At 55.0% G+C, this 20,374-nt stretch overlaps 1 protein-coding gene across 3 annotated transcripts in view; it reads right to left on the bottom strand.

Annotated features, from left to right (window-relative positions):
* Positions 1–17,981, bottom strand: part of LOC106037043 (collagen alpha-1(II) chain) — a 75,705-nt gene extending 57,724 nt beyond the window's left edge. For all 3 annotated transcript variants that reach the window (XM_066980750.1, XM_066980749.1, XM_066980751.1), the window contains exon 1: positions 17,840–17,981. In XM_066980750.1, coding sequence (XP_066836851.1) covers positions 17,840–17,936 — 97 coding nt within the window. In that variant the 5' untranslated portion in view covers positions 17,937–17,981. The remainder of the gene's footprint in view (positions 1–17,839) is intronic.
* Positions 17,982–20,374: the final 2,393 nt, after the last annotated feature.

Consider the following 20,374-nt stretch of genomic DNA (forward strand, 5'->3'; position numbering starts at 1 on the left):
AAATCCTGGATTCGGGATGTGGGGGAGGTCTCGGGGTTGAATGAAATTGCTGGAAAGGAATCGGTGTCAAGCAGAACACTTCCCCAGTATTTCTATGTTTAAAAAAAAAAAAAAAAGTGAGTCATTTTGAGTCAGCTTCATGCGGGGCTTTGTCTGTGGGGATGACTTGCCTCTTTCATATTTTCTTTTATTCCGCACAAGTTAACTGTAGTTAACTTAAGCACAGACAGCTGGTTTGAAACCGAAAGTGAAGTTTTGTGTTTAAAACCTGAGATGTCAGGACATTTAAAAAACCAAACCAAAACAAACAAACAAAAACAACAAACAAAAAAACTGATTTCTTTGTAAAATACACAAAACCAAGCTGCTGTAATGGCTCTGAGTTTCTCTCCCAGCTCGAAGCCTCTCCCCTCGTTTCATCCCCCTGCTCCATCCCCCCCTTCTCACCCCGCGCCCTGGCTCACTCCCTTGGCAGCTCAGCTTCGGGTTCCACCAAAGCCCACCAAGGTCCACCCAAGCAGATCCCCAAGCTCACCCTCCCTCAACTTCACTGTTATTTTAGCTAGATAAAAACATCCTGAAGGTCATCCCCAAGCACATTTTTCTTCTGTGTAGCTCCATCTTCCCATTTTAGTGCCTCCGCACCACGTCTGGCAACCCCTGTGGCAAATACTTCGCTGCATCCACATCCCATGCAAATCACCTCCAGTACAACACACTGAGCTGGACTCTCCTGCAAAGGGGACCACACAAATTACCTTCTTTTTAGACACATACGGGTTGGAAGCCACCAGAACTCCTCCAGCCCAAAGCCCACTGTGCCCATAACCCAGCCTGGCTTCTCCCAGCTTCACCGACGTGAGCAGTCACTGCCCTGCCACCTCTGTCTGACTGTTAAAAGGAAGGAGAAAAGCTGGAGCCATGGGCTAATTTCCCAGGCTGAAAAATAAGGGTTTGCTAATCTGAAAAAATGTATCACATAGTGCTCCAAAACTGCCAGGATTTTTTTTTATGAACCACATACTGCATCCAAAATCACAGTGGGAGAGCTCCTTCTGGTGCAAGGTTTCAAGGTTTCTTTTTCTGAGACATTAAAGTGTTCTCAGTTTGTGAAAAGTAATCCTTGCCACCTGGCCTCGTCTCTGCGTGCCAGCGAGTGGGACAGCCCCACCGAACTGCGGATCTGGGGGATTTCACGGTTAGGCCAAGGTCTCAGCCAACACAGCCCAGCCCCCGTGGGCAAACTGGGAGCAGGATGAGGAAGGCAGACAGGAGGAAAATGGTGTGGCACTGGAAGGGGGCAGCTCAGGGCACTGCCAGCACATCTATCAGGGCATGTTGGGGTGGAGCAGGGCTGGCGGACACCTGGGGACACCCGCACAGCATCCCCGTGGGACAAGCGAGCCCCGACACCTTCGCATGCCTCCTGGGCCTGGCAGGGTCGGTGCCCACGTCCAGCACCTGCAGCTGCCCTGGGCTCCACCAGTTCCTCCCTGGAGCTGTGCTGAGGATGCCCAGACCTGCAGCATCCTACACCCCGCCTGGGCAGGCTGCGCGCTCCCAAGGGAGGAGGGGAGCCAAGGAATGGGGACCCCACTGTACCTACAACTCTTACAGTTCCAAAACCCCTCTCCACAGCTCTCTCAGGACCCTCTGCCACAGCACGGCCCTCCCCAAAATGCCCTGATAAGAGCGGCTCTACGAAGGCAGAACAAATTCCTCTCCGAGGCCGGCGTGCTGCACACACCATGGGATGTTCACGCTCGCTCTCAGCACCTGCATCTCCTAAGGGCAGAGAACATCATCTTCCTGCCTGTCCCCAGCACTGCCCGGTTGGTTTATGGGCAGAGCAATGTGTGGGTTGCTGCGAGCACAGCCCTGCCCCAGCCTCCTTCACGTGGATGGGGTGAGCTCGACCCCCAAGAGCAGGATAAGTGTCCTCGAGGCTGCTGCAGCAATCGCTCACGCTGGCTTTGCAGCGGCGCTCCCAGCCTTTGCAGCACACTTCAGTGATCTTTCAGGGCTACATAAAGAAGTGATTTCCTTTTTTTTTCCTTTTTTTTTTTTTTTTTTCTCCTTATCTTGGAAGCAAAGCAAACAAAACATAATGTAAGAAGTCAATTTGTCTCAAAGAGCTGTACTTTCTTACCACACCTGCAGCAAAATAAATGCTTTAAGGAATCAGCTCAGCTCCAAACACCCAGTTATTGTCATTCAACATAACATATGAAAAATAGAGAGCCAAGTTCCAGACACTCAAAGTGAGTGGAGCCATTCCCCTCCTGCCATGTCCCAGAGACACTGCCATAAAATATGGGAAAACTGGCGTCAAATGCCTCTTCTCCCTGAACTACCCAATTCCTACATTTCAAGAGGCGCTCGACTCCCCAGCCATCGCTGCCTTGCAGTGCTGTGAGCTGGCCCAGCCACAGCCCCAAGAGCACGGTGCTGCTGGCAGCACCAGTAAGGGTTGGGCTGTTACTGGAGCCGGGCTTCCCCGGCACTGGGCGAGCTGGGTGCTAACCCCTCCGGGAGCAGCAGCAACGGGCACCGACTTTCCTTCAGAAAGCCACAGGTGAAGTGCACATGGAAGCGGCACAAGAACCAGTCTAGGTCAAGGTCCTGGGAGCCCCGTGGCACGGTGTTCAGCAGCACGCGTGCACGTTTTTGGTCAAGCTAAAATGAAACCCTTGTTGGAGTGTGGGGGTCCTTCAGGAGCTCCTGACAAAGCTTTGCTCTGCTCTGCAGGAGCCGCAAAAGCAACAAATCCAGGGCGTTGCTTTGAACACCACAGCCATCATCACCCGGAGATGTCAGCAGTCTCCTGATCGTCACAGCACACTTGGAGCAAGCAGCTCCTGTGCTGTCTTTGGTATGGCAACTGTTGGTGTTACAGGCTACAAAAAAAAAAAAAAAAAAAAGATAGCTGCTCTCCTACGTGCTTAACCCACTTTCAGATTTGAGATGAGAAGAAAAATCTACTCGTTTATCCAGGCAAAGCAACAAGCAACCCTTTAATTAAAGAACAAACAAACAAACACCTTGCTGCCCATCCCTTTCTTCTGGGCTTTCAACTCCTGTACAGGGGCAGGGCTGTACAGCAGCTGCAGGGGACTAAGACCTCACTGCACCAACCCATGCAAAACCCCATCAAAAAGAAGCCTTCTCCATGCTGCTTACAACCCAGAGCTTGAACTACATCAACCCACACTCTCCGCAGCAATATTTATAGGCCGGTATTAGGAAAGAGAACAAGCAGAAGAGATGAGCAATTAACGGGGCTGTCTCAAGCCCTCTCCAAGCGTGAGGAAGGGGTGAGGACAGTCCCACGCCAGCCAGGCTCTGGCTGCTCTATCAGGACATTTATCTCAGTACCCCAGTACATCTCCAGTCCAGCTCCGCTGCCTGCTCAGCCTGGGCCCTGCTGTAATTTCAGTGTAATTTCAAGTGTGCAGCCAGCACCCTTCACATCTTCTCTGTGAACTGCTCGCTTTGGAAAATGTTAGTCCCTGGTAACGTGTTCACGACCTGCTCCTGCACGGGAAAGCTCTTTCTGAAGGTGGAAAATAAGCACAGCAAATAAAAAAACCTGATGCGCGAGTTATTGTAATTAGCTTCAGGAATGCATTTTGCTGTGAACACCTCGGTTGTCCACACTGAGTGCACTTTAGATGGCACTGCACAGTAGTCTTGGACCACGCAAACGGATGCCTTTCTGGCAACAATAAGCCAGAAGAAATGCTCTGGAGGACATTTAATGCCCTAAACATGAAGAGCATCCAGTGCAATGGAAGCCCAGTCCAAAGTAAGAAATATAAAAACTACACAGGGTGGATACAGGGGCCTCAGACCTTTGTTTGAAGATCTGGCTTTGGTAGACAGCACAACTTCCTGACACAACGACTTAATGTTCCACCTACTGGAGTCATGAACAACTCTGTGTCTCTTCAGTTAGCCTTCCTGAGCCTCTCAGCCCGAGAGAAAAGCTTGGAAAACCTGGCTGCTAACGGTCCAAGCCAGAGGTTGAATGCCAAGGTCTGGAGACGAATTTGGAGGTGATCTCATAGCTACAGTGAAGCACCTGAAAGGGAAACTCTTAGTTGATGCTCGGACACTGCCCGCCTCTGCAGAGGGGTGAATGGTCCCCAGCACCCACCTGGGGCCTGGGAAGAGGGGCTCCTCCCCTTCCCCACGTCTGGGCATGAGAGGACAACGCTGTGCCAGGGACGGGACATCTGGGTGTCCGTGGTGGTCTCAGAGCTGGGAAGGGATTCACCGGGACGAGCTGATTCCCTTTTCCAAAGGGCCCCTCGATGAGCCCCCACCGAGCTCCCTGGCTGGGAGCCAGCCGTGCACCAGAGGAGAACAGCTGGAGTCATTTTGGAGCACTCCTTGCCCTATGACAGCCAAACCCTTGATAACCTCCAGCGCAGCCACCAGACCCGTTCACCAGAGGAAGCTTCCTGAACACCGTGAAAGGACGAGGGGTGCCCGAGACATCCATCTCCCTGGGGGCCACTCCCAAGGACCGGGTGTCCCCCTGGCAGCCACCAAGCTGGGAACAAGCACCGCTGTGGGGCTGCAAACGCATCCCAAAAGGACGAGCAGGGCAAATGCCTGTGCAGCTCGGGCACAGCTCTGCCAGCCCCAGCAGGCAGGCATGTGCATGCCAGATGCTCCTTGTTTTGGGAGGAGGGGAGGCAAGGTTTGGAGGTCAAGGTCACGAGCGAGGGCTGACGCTGTTCTCTGCGAAGGGGCCGTGCAGGGGGAGAGGGAGATGGGGCGGAAATACCAGCCTGTGTGTGTAAAACGTGCAGGGTGGGATCCACGGCCACGTCTGCACATGTTTGGCTTGGGAGATGCAGGGAGCTGCAAGGCAAGGAGGTCCCAGGTCTGAAATGAAGGGCTGGGCAGGATGCAGGCCAGCACAGTGTTACTGGGGACAGTTACCAGCTTCTCCTTCGGGCATCACTTTAATGCCTCAGAGGCTGCAACCGCCTGGCTTCTAGTCAGGCTCCAGCTACTGATGCGTCCCCACTTCTCCTTCCCTTCCCTGGGGCAATAAAACACTGCCTTGAGTAGCAATTCCTGCATCAACAAGGCATGAGGGTCCCTCCATAGCCCTGCACCTTCTGGGCGAGCATGTCAACCCTGTCTCCCCATCCTCTCCTCCCCCCTTGCCTGTCTGAGCATCACTTGGCTGCTTGCACTGCAAGGAGAGAGTCACAGTCACTCCCCAGTGTCCCTCTCAGGCACTCTTTCCGAGGTTCAAGGCCAACTTAAACTAAACCTGATTGCACAAATCAGAAATAAGAGCCCAAACCTAAAGGAACAGATTTGGAAAGGCCACTCATGCCCTCCCAGGAAAATGCCCCCCCAGCAGCGGTGACCTCCCAGGGGCCCTTCCAGCAGCCCTGACCCAGCTGTGTGCCAGCACCTCCAGAAGTCTCCAGAGAAAGTTACGCTATGGTGCTCTCCTTCTCCTGCAGAGAGGCCTATGGCCTGCCTCCTGCCTCTATACGCAGTGCCAGACAGGCTTGGGGTGCCTCAGCAGCCACAAAGCCTGATTTCTCAGCCTAGCCCTCCAGAGAGAGGCAAGCAAGTACCCCAACAAGGTCAGCAGTGCTTCTGGGGCACACTCACGTCCTGCCCACCCCGAACCATGCCTGTCTTGTGTATTTAAGGCAGAAAAATAGGAAATGTAAACGATTAAACCACAAAAAAAAAAAAAACTGAAAGACTTATAAGCACTGTCTTCTAAAGCAAGCGTGCTTGAGATCATCAGTGCGGCTGTCTGAAGTTAATTTGGGGTCACTTTGGGATGCTCAATCAGCATCCATAACACAGTATGAGACTGGGCACTTTTTGATCTGACTCCTACGAAGAATAAGTCATAGGAGGTCTCCAGCTTAATTACTCCTTTATGGCCAACACCTGTGGCTGAATTAGGAGAAACACTTTCCCTCTGGAAGAACCTTCTCGTCCGGATTTGAAGTCCTCCCAGCCGCTGAGACACGTCCACAAGCCCGACCGTGAGGCAGGCCAGCAGTGAATTAAGTAATGTATACAACCAACATATGGGTTGTTACAGCTAACGTGGGAGGTTACAATTAAAACCAGTGGAGCTGTGGAAGAAAATTAATAGCACTTTTACTGCATGAGTTGTAGGAGTCCCAAAAGTCCACTCACTTGCAGGGGAAAAGCACGAGCGGGGCATTATATGAGACCAGTAATAAAGATTCAGAAAACTGCTTAATGCGGGCCAGTTCCTGATCCACTTATTAGAAAGACCCACAAAAAGAGTTATTTTTTTTGCTCAAAGCAAGTTTAGCAGCTTAAGGGCTTCTCCTGCAAGGAGGGGAAGCATCGCGGACCTCCAGTGCTCAAGCACGGCAGGTCCAAGCAGGACGCTCAGCATCCCACGAGCCGCAGGTGGCCACGGAGATGGGCACCACCGCAGACAGCACCACTGGGGACAGCCCCCGACAGCACGAGGGGCTTCAGCCTTCGTCTCCCTCCTGGTTCTCTCACCCAAATCTTTCTTTCTTTTTTTTTTTTTTTTTTTTTTTTTGCCACCCTCATCATTAAAACCTTCATAAAGCTCCAGCGAGGAAAGAAACGCACAGAAGTCATTTAAAACCTGCTCACGCAAAGCTCACGAGATCCGACTTCCCAACCCCTTTAATGACCTTTTAATAGCACATTAATGACCTTGCCACAGCGCTCCTCAGAGCGCCTCACTCAGCCCCTGCACACCCAGGAATGGAGCGCAGCATTCCCAGGGCAGAACCCAGCCCTTTAATTGACCCGTTCAAGGATTTCAGAAAAGTGTTAATAATGCCACTTTGCCACACTGAAGGTCTCACTGTGCCAGGTGCCTTTGCAGGACGCCGGCTTGCTCAGCCTGCCTCGCACCCCGCACACCGCCTGATCCCCAGGGGAAGCTGCCTTCAAAAACGTGGCTCTGAAGGCAGCAAAAAACAACAAACCAAAGGCTCGAGAAAGGCAGAAAAAGCCTCAATAAAGAATATCCCTGAGCTCCGAGGCAGCTTCCCCCCCTCGCCCATGTTCCCCAGCTCCTTCACAAGGATGGAGGTGCTCCTTCCCTGCCAGGAGACACGCACGGAGCTGCAGATGTGAAACGCTGCCTGCCAGCCTCACCACCACGGCTGTGAGAACCAGCCTTTGCTTTAGGGATTGCACTGGGGGAAAAAAATGTATTTTGGCTGACTTCAGAGTGATCTCTGCGGTCCTTGCTAACCCCACTGTACCAGCAGCATTCTTCTGGCTGAAGGACTTCAAGTCGCTCCCTCCCCACCTCCCTTTTTAAGGAAAACTTAATCTCAGCAATTCATTTTGAGGCACATACTTGGGAGAAAAATAGAAATTTCAAATTCCAGCTGGAGCTATTTCCCATATTCATCAGGAATTTCCAGACCTAGCCTGACACCAATTTGCAGATTTTTGGTGAAAAGTTGACAGCCCAGACAAAGAGGGCCAGACCTGGCCCTCGGGTGGCTTCAGGAAGGTTTTTTGAAGGTTGCCTGCAAAATAAATTTTTCTCCCTCTCACTTTGCCACCCTAGAACCCTAAAGCCTTCACGCCTGGGGTCACTGCACATCTCTGCTTGGAGTTGTGCCCCTCGGGGACAACTCGTGTCCGTGCAGAGGGGACACCTCTCAGCAGGGCATTTCCCCCCGGCTGCTGGGCTCTGCTCTGCCCCAGGCAGGGCTCTGCAGGGGCAGCAGTGCTGGCACTTGCAGGGGTAGGGGAAGGGAACGCAGGAGCATAAGGCAGTGGAAGCTGGTGAAGGAACAGCACTTCTTCGAAATGTCATGTCTAGCAGGTTAGAAAAAAGGAGAGACAGAGAGGAGCTAATGGAACATCAGCTACTGCCTGGCTGCATTGCGTCTGGCGAAGCGATCTCACAGTCGGAGCCATGACAGGAGGAGTGGAGGCACGCAGCTGCCTGGCATCACACCCTGCTTCTCTGGGGGAAACGAGCAGCAGAAACGACAAAACAGCAAAGTGAGGAACCAGGGGTCCCGGCCCCACCGTGCCCCACAGCCACCCCATCCCTCTGTTCCCCAGCCCTGCCCTGACCTCAGAGGCTGCAGACGTTTAATTCCCCGAGAACCACGGTCACCGAGGAGGTTGCAGCACACACCTGTGCCTCCCCAGCACCCCGTGCATCCTGGTTTTCATTGCAGCTGCTGTGATAAGATCTGTTCCAGCACCCCCCGTAGCCTCCCACAGTACGGCGGCAGCAGAAGTCATCGTTCATCCGTCTGTGCGGGTCTGGGGCTCCGGAGGGCTTTGGGATGTCTTTGCGATATATTGCCTGCCTGCTTCTCCTCTTCCTCCGCATCCCAGTGGAAATACTTTGTCTTCTCTAAATGTTCTAACCCAGAATACAGCCATCTTCTGCAACTGGGAGCTATCTGCATAATGCTCGTTGTTAGAGCCATCAGTTTTCAAGAAATAAAAGTTAATTCTCTTTATTTTTTTTTTGTTTTCCTTTAAGAAAATTGCAACTGCTATTCAAATGCTTTTAGGAGAGTAAAAAGAAGACAAAATAATCTCTCCTTTGCTCACGCTCTGGTGAAAACAACAACAGCAATCACCTCTTTTCCTCTTTTTTCCCCGGACTAACCAGAGGGACCTGTGCCCAGCCCCTGCACCTGTCCCCCAGCAGGTGCAGGAGGGGAGCTCTGCCCCCAGCCCATGGAGCTATCAAACACAAGGAGGTCTCCCTGCTGAGCACCACTGCAGGTTTAGGTTGGATATTAGGAAAAACTTTACAGAAAAGGTTGTTAGGCATTGGGATGGGCTGCTCAGGGAGGTGGTGGAGTCACCTTCCCTGGAGGTCTTTAAAAGACGTTTAGATGTAGAGCTTAGTGATATGGTTTAGTGAAGAAATTGTTAGTGTTAGGTCATGGGTTGGACAAGGTGACCTTGGAGGTCTCTTCCAACCTAGATGATTCTGGGATTCTGTTATGGGCTCCTCGGAGTGGGAGAAGGCAAGGTGCACACACACACCAAGCCTCCCAGTGCTCTCAGCACCAAATCCTTGCCGCAATGCTCTCTGATGGCTTTCACATGTACGTTTTTGCACATGGGGAAGTGTTTCCATAAGAAAGGAGTGCAGGAAAAAAACACCACTGCCTGCCCCTGCCCGCAGGATGCTCTTCGTGCCCATGCCTGCATCTGACCCTGCGATCTCCTGCTCTCCACCTGGCCAGGGAACCACACGAATCCCTTGGTGCAGGTGGCTGATTCAGTGTGCTCAGGGCTCACCCAGCCTGGCACGAGCCCCTGGTGCTCAACAAATCCTCTTGACCATGCGAAATCCCACCTCAGGAGCTATCTCCACCCTTGCCTCGCTGCCCCGAGGTGACCAGACGCTCAATGCCTCTGCCCCCTCCGCCTGTTCTCAGAGCAGAGAAAACCTGCTGGCAGAAGCAGCAATGCTTTAAAAATAGCCAGGCAGCTCGCTGAGAGATTTTGGATCAAAAATAGGATATTCTGACATTCCTCCCGAGTGAAACATTTTGAAGGAAGGCTGTGGCAACAGACCATCATAATTCAGCTGGAGGGAGCACGGCATTGACCCCGTGGAGCAGCATCCATCCCTGGGACGAACAGAGCTGTCCCCTGCTCACTGGGACCGGGAGCCACCCACGGGGACAGGGAGCAAGGTGACAGGGGTTGACACAGCCACGTAACACCCCTCAGGCTGTGGTGTCCCCCCCCCCCCAGCTGGATGTAGCATGCCCGGGGTTGGACTGGCCCGAAGAGGAAAGGATTATCTCTCTTTTCTCTGTGCAGAACTTAAATATGATTTCTACGAGAATATTTTGTGTAGGAAAGCCCCAGCATGTTAACAGCAGGAACTGCATTTTTGTGTCAAAAGCACAGCAAAGACATGGAGGAGGCGCTGCCAGCTAGCTCTGATGTGGGGCTAGGTTCCCTTCCCAGCAAACCTCCATTTTCTGCCAATTTATCTACTAATCAATTCCATCTTTCAAATAATGAACTCATTTATGAAGATCTCGACTATGTCAAAAACCCTGGCTTACTCCCTGATACAGAAACTTCCCCTTTGCAGAGACCTCCCAGCCCCTGGCCTCCCCAGCACCCCTGGCCAGGGCAGGATCTGGCCTTCTCAGATCAGAGCCGCTTCTGCACTACGGACGGCTGCATCAGATAGCTCAGTCTGCAAGTGGTTTCCTTTTCATTGAAAAATAATAATTAAAAAAGGAAAAAAAAAAAAAAAGCATCCTTTTTGGCCCTGTTTGCTCTTTCCAATGCCCTGGCCGTGCCCAGGCAGAGCCAGCTCTCTGGTGGCACTGGGGACAACGCTGCTGAGCCCCGGGACAGCCGTTTGGGACAGAATACAAAACACCCTTCATCAGATTGCTGGGGCTCAGGGGGGAGATTGCAAAAAGGGGCACTTAAACCCCAGAGCATGAAACGATGCGTCCTCAAACCGAAACAAGAGGATGTGCCCATGGTGCAGCCCCTGCAGAAGCAGCTCTGGTCCCTTCGGGGGATGCCACCAGCTCCTCCACCCAGCCCTGCTGTCCCCACCCGCTCCTGCTCCTCCTCGCAGATGCTGCGAGGGACCTGCCTTACCCCATTGCCAAGGGCAAACCTGCAGGTTCTCAAAGTCTTGTGCAAATTAATTGGTTGGTGAGGGCTTTAACGTGGCTCAGGAAGGTTGCACTGGCTCAGCTACGCAGGTGGTGCAGCCAGCTCAGCCCCAGCCCCCTCCAGGATCTGTGAGAATTGGGCAGAAATGTCTCTTTTTCTCTAAAATGTGATTTACAAACCTGCTTCCTGTGGAAGTAAGCAGGGCAGTGTGTATCTCTGTCTTGGTACTCAGGAAATAAATACTGCATCCCTTGAGGGACTGTTCAAGTGTTTTGGACTGGCAACGCTGCCACAAAGACTCTAAAATTAGCAAGTATCAAAAAAGAGGGCTGTACAATGAGGGATTTGGCTTTTACCATCTCCTAGTGTAATGCAGTTCCTGGGATTTCGGAACTGGCTCCCCCTTTGCATTCCCAGGCAGAAATCCCACTGCAAAGCTTCCCCGTCCCACCTCCTGTGATCGTGGTGGGGAGCAGCAGGCTGGGACCTCTGGTGGCCTCCATCCCTGCGGGGATTGCTTGGCCAGCGGGCACGGCAGAGTTCAAGCTGGGTAATTAGCGCTGCACTAATTACCATCATCGCAGGACAGCGGTGCACTGTCAAGGTTGACGTGCGCTGAACAGAGGGTGGTTTTTGTCGATGAGCTGCTCCCTTGGGTTCTGGGGGTGGGAAAGGCAGGTGAGGAGGATGTCACAGATTTTTTTTTTCCCCAACTGACGGCCACGAGGGAGCGAAGCTTTTCAGCCAAGCGACCCATCGGAGGGGCTGCGGGTTGGATTCATCCGTCGCACAATGAAGGGACGCCGGGGACAAGGAGTCTCGTTGCCACCAGCTGGCAGACAGGGGGTAACCTCACCGCCTGCCCCCAGCGAGCAGAGCCCGCAGCGGGGCTGAGGATGCTCGACCTCTCAGCACGGCTCATTTAAAACCAGGGAGCAGAGCGCACACAAAAAACAACCTTGCGATGAGATGCGGGGAGCAGCCGCCCGCCCCCAAATGCGCAGCCCGGGTCGGATGAGGTTTGCCTTGGGGAAATGTTCCGTTCTGCTCGGCTTGGTGTTCTCTTTCCAACGCGTCCCAGCCTGAGACTGCTGCTGAGAACCAGGGCAATTTAGGGACACAAAAGCCCAACCTGGGCTACGCACATTGTGATTAATCAAACGTGGTTCACCGTGGAAACCACCATCCCGTGCAGATGTCCCCATCCATCCATGCCCCTGTCCCCTCCATGTCCCCTGGATGTGGTTGGATGGGAAACAGCAAGGGGGGGACAACTCGGGGCACGCAGGAGCTGGAGGTCCCTGGGAACCAAACGCTGCCAAGGCTGCAGCAGCCTCCAGAGCACAGCTCCTCGTAAGGCTTTCTAGGCCAAAAGTGACTACGGCAGGTTCTGGAAGCCCCTACTTCCGCACCCGGTTAGGTAAAGGAAGAGCCTTGCTTTCCACAAGCTCTCAGCAACCTCAGCCTTTGCTGAGGAACCAGAACTCCAACAAGCCCAGCGAGGACACCTCAGAACCAGCTCTCCTCTCCAAGAGCCCAAAGCGCATTCAACATCCTCCCTCGGGCAGCCCTGTGGCACCAGGAGCTGCCGACGGGCAACGCGCTCAGCACCGAGCAGCAGAAACCCCGCAGAGATAGGGGCAAGCTCAAAGGGTGGATGGAGCAGGCACCCCAAGATTTCCAATACAGCTGGGGCAGCAGCAGGTGCCGGGAGGCTCAGCCGCAGCTTTGGCAGCTCCAGGCATGGGGGGGGCTCCTGCATTTGGGTTGTGCCTCCTGCCCCCAGCTCCTGGCTCCTCAGTCCCACAGATGGGGATGCTAAGGCATGTCCCAGCTGTTCTGGATGGGGTTCCTGAGCTTTTCTCCTCAAGCAACTTCAAAACTGGCCCAAACCAAGAGGAATGAACACACACACACACACACACACACCCCATCCTGCAGGGGGGAGGGAGGCTGAGCTTTAATCACTCGCAGCTATCAACAGCGGAATTAACGCCAGCATCCCCTGCCCACCCGGGCCTGACATCAGCCCCACGGCTCTGCAGTGAATTTGTGAGAGCGGAGATTGATGTTTATATAGCACATACTGAACGTACACGAGGGGGGGCCATCTGCTTGGCCGGAGGAGGAGGAGGAGAGAGAGGAGGAGGAGGAGGAGGGCGGCTACGTCAGCCCATGCAGTGGGGGCATCACCAGGCACCCGCTCAACCAGCAGCGGACGGTGGCTTCCTTGCAAGAAACTCGAAGACGGGGCCATGTCAGAGCCTGCCTGACACGAGGAGGGGACAGAGCAGCCCCACGCTGCATCGCAGCCCAGCCAACGGCCCTGCCTCATGCCCAAACCCCCGTGCCCCCCCCTGGGGATGCTGTGTTTGGCCAGGGGTCTCCCAACAGCTCCGGGCACCCGAGCCCATCGCTGGCAGCAGCTGCACCAAGAGCAGCTGCAAGATATCTGTCCGGGCTCTGACAGACACGGGCTGAGGCAAAGCAGCCGGGCTCACGGTGTTTATTTTCCCCCGGGGCGTGAGGCATACATCATCTCGCCCCGCTCCCCGGAGCGGTTTGTGCAGTTATAAACCTGCGGCACGCAGACTGCCCATTACGCTGCTTGTCTAAAAAAATCCTCCCCCCAAGGAAAGGCGCGTGTTTACCCTTCAAACCCTTTCCCAGCACGCTGGAATTTAAAAGCAATGATTTTGACCCCTTCCGTGTGAAAAATAAGGGTGCAAGAGGCACTGGCATCCCTGGCTGCAGGGAAGGCAGGCGTACCCATCCTTATTCATGCCAGGCAGTGGTAACTGTGGGGCCGTGGGCTGCCGGAGCCACCCATGGCTTGACCCAACCTGCTGGCACGGACAGGGGGCACTTAAATAAACAACGGGGAAAGTAGGAAATGAGGCTCTGTCTGGCCCGCTGCTAGCGGAAAGGTTTAAGATTTTATAACTCAGCCTGATCTGAAAGGCTTTTGCGTGGGGATGCTGCCAAACCTCTGGTGCGCGCTCCAGCTCACAGGATCGCAAATAATGGCTAAAGGCAGTGGTCCTGGAAGCTGCTGGATGGTTTGGCTGAAATTTTTCAAACAATTCCCCATGAGGCAGGCGTACAACAAGAGTGTTCAACCCAAACAGCTTGAGCTTGGCAGAGGGACCCACCTGGCCAGAAGCATCCTCGGGGCAGCAGGCTCTGTGCGTGCACCCCCGTGTTCCTGCACCCCCACGTCCCTGTCCTGGACAAAGGGACCAGAGGGCTTGGGGGCAGGGGGCTCAGCCACCTGGCAGGTAGATGCACAACGAGATCCAGCACTGGAAGCTCAGCGAGCTCAGGCAGGTGACAGGCTGGTCTCCAGCTGCGAGGGCAATTCTCATCCAGGAATGTGCCACCTTTGTCATTGCTCCCTTTTTTTTTTTTTCGGTACAATAAGGCATTTTTCACATCACATAGGAACACAGAAATGCTGCTTCACTGCAGAAACCACTGCGCATCCTTCTCCCTTTTTTTCTCCTCCTTTCTACAGGGGAGTGGAGCCGACAACCCCCACAGGTCCCACATCACCCCACGACCCTAATACCAAAGAGCACTGGGGGATGTCATTGATCCCCCAGGGAACATCCCCATCCTCCCTCCGTGGGGTTGGGACCCCCGACCTGCCGGCAGAGAGCTCCCCCTCTGCAGCCCTGAGGGTTTCCACCAGCTCCTGTCCTTAGCACAAGCATCCTTTGTGCCCAGCTGTCCCCCAGACCCGGGGGCTGGCTGCAGCGGGGTCACCACTACGACCCTCACCCCGTGCCCATATCCCCCCTGTCCCACATATTTCATTCTCTTACTTATTCTGAAGTACTCTGGGATAGGAGGTGCATTGTGAGTGCATCCTGGTGGGCTCTGGCCCTTTGCTGGTGGCTCTCAGAGCTCCTTTGAGCTGAAGTTTGTCATTCACAGGGCTGGGCAGCCACAGGGGACCAGCACACAGCTGCTCTGTGGCAGGCGGTGACCCCTGTGTTCAGGCCACTTGGAGTGTGTGGTCTGGGGTCTCGTGAGGGTAAAAAAGCAATAATGTCATATGATAGCATAACTGAGGGCCCAGAGTAGTATGCATGCGCTGGAGGGTCAAATGCAGATGACATGAGGAGTCCAGAACTGCTATTTCTGGGTCCTTAAGCAATTTGACTTGCAAACTTGTTAAGATGAACCTGATTTTGTAAGCTTGATATATTAGATTAATGTGATCTATACCATATAGAACACATGCTCTGTACACACACAAACAGCATTAACACCTTGCAATATATACAAGATTTTATATATTTATATTAAATTTTTCGTTTAACCAAGTCCACGTGCACATCCTCACTACAAGTGCACCCCAGCGTAAGGCCCCAGATCCGAGGAGGTTGCTGCACGACGCTGTATGTGACATTTCAGAGCACCAGATCTCCAGGAGAATAAATTACTAAAAGACAACTTTCACCAGCCCTCGAGCAAGAAATACCATCTGCAGGAGCCAAGTGCTGCATCTTCAGATGCTGCTCATCCCTTAATTAAGCAGATTTTAATTGGGTGACTCTAAGATTTAATTAATGGCAAATTGTTCAAGCACATTCATTTTTGGGTTGTGCTCGCAGACGGAATTTTTCCTGGTTGGTTTGGGTAGTTTGTGTTTGGGGGGCTGGGTTGCAGTTATGGCTCCTCCTCTTAAAACCGAGCATCCCGACCCCTGCGGGCACATCTGGGCAAGTGGGGGAGAGGGGAGATGTTCAGCTGGGGCTGGAGCAACCCAAACGTGGGGAAATGTTGCCTGCAGCACAGGTAGGAGGTGATTTATTCATCCCCATGTATCCCATGCAATGGCTGCATGGAGATCAGCTCCCACCCACCTCCATATAACGCTGCCCTAAATATCGTCCCCCTATTTCCAGGGGGGTTTGCTGCGCTGGGTAAGGTGAGGATTAGTGCCCGAGGGACAGATTCAGTTCGGTGCAAATGCTGCTTGCTTTAAAGGGTACAGGCATGCTCTGAGGCAGCAGTGCTCATGAAGGATAGGACCACATCCCCGGTGCCCTGGGTCCAGCCCCCACCCACTTCTGGCACCCTCAGTCCTCCCGGGATCGTTACTGAGCATCTGCTGGTGACAGCTGCAAGCACAATGCTGGTGACAGCTCAGTTCCCCTCCTGGACAGGTCACCTCCCACTTTGACAGCCCAAAGCTCCCCTTGGGGCTTGGGAACTTCCAAAGTGCCTTTTCCTGGGCACAAGCCATTTGCACCCTCCTCCAGGTAGAAGCAGAGGAAGGGATGAGGGACGGTACCGACCCTGTGACGGTGACGCTGCAGAACCAATAACTGCTTGCTCCCCTGACCCACGCAGAAGACCAGCAGCCATCGCTCTCAGCCCTAAATCCACATGAAATCAGCCCGCTGCGGGGCTGGGCACGAGGCAGGACCCCGTCAGCTGGGAGCTTCGGCTGGGGGAAGAGGGGAGAATCTGGAAGCTGAGGGTGTGCAGGAACAGGGGTTGCACGGCGGAAGCCGGGCACCGTGTAAGGGTGGAGGAGTTGTGGTTATCGGGGCTGGGGTGGCACAGCAGGGGCAGAGCCTCAGCCTGGAGAGCTGCCTTCTTCTGTGGCAAAGCCCCAGAAACCCATATATTTGCAGCACCGTGCCCTGTTTGCTGGGGGGACCTACAACACTTCAGAGCTACCAAAAACCTGACCAGCCCTGTGACCTGTACCAGCACAGAGAGCAGCAATCGAAGGCGAAGCCACACACCTGGCTGTCCTCGGGCTCCCTAGCACTGCAGAGGGCCCTGCTCCCACCCTGCACACAGCCCCCTACCTCCCCGCAGTTGTTAACTCCCAGCTTCCTCACTTCCACCCCAAAATCCCCCCGGTGCCTTATCCACGCTTGGATCTCGCTCCAGTTTCAGCCACTGGAATGCGGTTCCCAGCTCGGTTCCCAGGCTGCGGGCTGCATGGCTGCAGCCTCGCTTCCCAGCCGAGGTTCAAGCGGAGTTAAGCTCCGCTGAGATAACTCGGTGCTTTCCCTCTCCCAACCGCATTCCCACCGACCAGGCTCCAGGGAAGCCTCCGGCACTCTCTGCCCCGGGCCAAGCACGCATGTTTTGGGCAGGGGCTGTGCTGAGCAGGGGGTCACCGCCTCTGAGCGGGACCCATAGGCGTTAGCACAACGCAGGCAGAGTAAAGTTTGTCTTACAAGCAGCCAGAGCTTCCTGCAAAGCAAACATCTCTTTTATATCAACGCGATGGAAGTGCTCCCCCCCCAGCTCACTACTTCCCAGTGACACGTCCCAGCCCCACGCTCCAAATTTTGGAAGCTGCTCGCTTAAAGCCTCCACCCGGCCACCCAGTCCTGAGCCCCCTCCTATGGGGGGGAGCCAGGACCCCGCTGACCCCCAGCCTGGACAGGAGCCTCTGCCACTGGGAAGGAAGGGGCCCAGCGCTCCCAAAAAGTTTCAGTGAAAGTTTCTTGACCACGACCAGCCATGGAGGGGAAATACGAGGGATGTGGAGACACTGCAGTGCCCCAAATTTGAGTTTCATGCCCACAGAGAGGAAAGGTGAGGGATGTGGAGACATGTCACAGCACCCCAAATACGAGTTTCGTGCCCGCATAGACACGTTATGTTATATTACACATATATTATGTTACATTATACACCCAAGGAGCCGTGCACACTCCAGCTGCCCTGCTTCTGCAGCGAGACCACCACCGCGCCCCCCCTCCAGCACTGCCCTGCCACCGAGACCCCCGATGCCACACTGAGCCCCCCACATTCCTGCCACACACTGAGCCCCCCCACGTTCACTCCCCATCACCAGCAGCCCCCCAGGGACATGCCTGCCACCCCCCCAGCGCCCCGGTCCCAGCACCAGCCGCGACCCGGGACGGTGGGAGATGGGACCCCCCCCCCCCCAGCATCCGGGGACCCCCGAGCACCGGGCCGGGGGGGCAGCCCCGAGGCTGCAGGAGGGGGCACACCGCACTGCCGAGCCCGGGGCTGCAATCCTGGTTGAACAGTGCATCCTAGCGGACACCGCCTCGCCTCCTCTCCCGGAGCATCCCCACCGGCCGGCGGGGAGCGTGGGGAGCGGGGACCCCCGGGCGAGCCTCCCCTTGCTCCCCCCCCCCCCCCATCCCACCCCCGGGAGGGGGGGGGGGGGTGCAGCTCCTACCTGGGTACATCCCAGAGCCCGTCTCGGGGGGCTCCGGCCCCGCTGCTCGCAGGGGCAGGGCGCAGAGCAGCGCCAGAGCCAGCGCCCCGCAGCGCATCGTGCGCCCCGGCCCCGGCCCCGGCCCCGTTCCCGGCCCGGCGCATCCCGGCCCCCCGCCCCCGCCCCCGCCCCGCCCCGCGGGACCCCCGCAGGGAGGGGACGGCAGGGGGGGGACACCCGACACCCTCCCCTCCCTCCGCCCCCTCCCCGGCACACGCCTGCATTGCCGGGCCGTGCACGCGCAACCGGGAGCGCAGGGGTTAATGCTCCCCCCCCCCCCCGCGGTGCTTGGGGCACCGTTAGTAAACTAGACTGCACCCCCCCCCAATAAATAAATAAATAAATATAGCCCATAAATGTTGATGCGGGTGTTATTGGGGTGTTTACCCCCAATAAATAGCGTTTGGGGCTGGGGGAAGGACCCCAACCCCCCTGCCAGAGCTGCCCCCGTGTCCTCTGGGTTCCGTTCCCCCTCTCCTCGCCCCCTCCATGGCATTGCAGGGGTTAAACCCACCCCCCTATGCTGGGGGGCTTCGAGGAGCTCGGTGGCTGCGGTGGGCACCCACGGGGCACTGCCACCCCCTGCTGCCCCGGCCACAACCAAACGGCATCAGGGCGGGAGGTGTTTGCGGGCAGGTGCCCCCCGAGTGAGTTTGCCCCATAAATGCCACAGGCGGTGCCGAGGCACCACTCAGCCCCATGCCCCCATGACTTGTCCTGCTCCTGTGTCCCCACATCGCGTCCTGCTCCTGTCCCCACCTCCCAGCCCTTCCCCTGCTGCACACCGAGGGCATCCCGGAGACGAAGGTCAGAAACACTCAAGGAGCCACTTTTCTTGCAGCGCAGAGGATTTTATTCACATGTGATACAGGTTTGGCTTTTCAGTCTCAGGTGTTGCTGGATCCCATCGATCTCCACAGCTGTGACCTTCTGCCCAGCAGAAATTCTCCTGCTGCATTTCTTGTCTGTCCTGCAGCAGAGCTCAACCAGGGGACGTGCAACCTGCCTCGCAATGCAATGCAATGCCCTTTGTTCCTTGCCCAAACTGCCATCCCACTGCAGCAGCAGCTTTTAGGTGGATCACCTGCACACCCATATCTTTTAAATGCTCTCCACTCCAACAGGAGGAAAACAAAAAACCAAACAAACAAACAAAAAAAAACCGAAAAAAAACAAGATAAAAACTTGTGAAAGAAATACATTTGCTCTGTCACAGCCCCGACTGCTCAGCTGCACCTTTTCATGCAGGTGATCGTTTTGCTGAACCCAGTGACACAAGCTCACCCGCTCCCTTCCTCGGGCTCCTGCAGGAAAAGGGGGCTCTGCCCCCGGTGGGTGCCGCAGACCCCTGCAGGCACAGCTGGGCTGGGACAGTGCCATCACCCACTTGTGCTGGGCTGGGCACAGAGAAGGCTGCCGAGAAGACAGAAATAATAAGAACAGATGTAGACAAAGCCAGTGCTGGGATATTCTGTTTCAAAGTAATCACAGAAAGTGGAGACAAGGACAAAATGAACAAGCTACGGTTAGTGATACGTTTTTCTTGGACTTATCACAGCTCGGCTCCATCAGCATTTGCCAGTGCGTCCTCTGCAGGTAAAGCGGCGCCGTCCTGCTGTTTCCATCCATTGGCTCGGGAGATGTTTTGCTCTGGCCTCCCTCCCCAAACAGCCTCAGCAGTGCTGCTCCTTCACCTCGGGGCTTCCCCCAAATATCCGCAGGGTGTTATCAGAGCCCCCTCCTCCATCTCAGCACAGAGCTCCTTGCAGCTATCGCCATAGATCGGTCCCGGACCTTCTTCATTGTTCTTATTTCTTCTTTGAATCGCCTCCAGTTAACCAAAATGCCTGTTAGTGAGGTGCCAAATTTCTGGTGTTGCCTCACTAGCACCCTGCTAGGAGCCTGTGGATGTACAAAAACCACACGTGCTCAGGGGATTTTAAATACTGAGACATGAAGGAAGCAGGAGCCTGTGCAGGAGCCCTTGTCCTTGTTCTGCACTCGCTTGCTGGTGACCCTGGGCAGCTTGTTCTCCTTCAGGTGCCTCAGTTTCCTTTCTTAATCGAATGAAGGTGCTAAACCAGCCTCTTTTGCCAAATATTTGGGGACGTGCTGAGGGAAAGCGTTAAGCAAAGTCTCGTTATTACCATCAGGCACTTCTGTATCTTACTTCCCACAGCTTTGCAAACACTGGGACAGCTACCTGGGGCTGTTCGAGAGGGATGAATCCAAGCGAGCTGCTGGGATGGGCAATTTGTCACCTTGGAGTCTTCGGCGCTGACTGCACATGGGGCTGGAACGGGGATTCGGACGGGTGGCATGGGGCTGGCCTGCTCCCGGTGCACGAAAGGCCAGGCGAGCCCTGGGCTCAGATGTGTGCAGCTCTCACCCGCAGCTTTCTGCATGCTAAGGCAAATGTCTCAGGGAACGACCTCTACAAGCTGCGAGGGGCCGTGTATCAGCCTTTTTCCTCTTCTCTTCCGTAGAAAGTAGAAA

The sequence above is a fragment of the Anser cygnoides genome, chromosome 20 (genome assembly GCF_040182565.1).
Source record: "Anser cygnoides isolate HZ-2024a breed goose chromosome 20, Taihu_goose_T2T_genome, whole genome shotgun sequence".
NCBI classification, from domain to species: domain Eukaryota; kingdom Metazoa; phylum Chordata; class Aves; order Anseriformes; family Anatidae; genus Anser; species Anser cygnoides.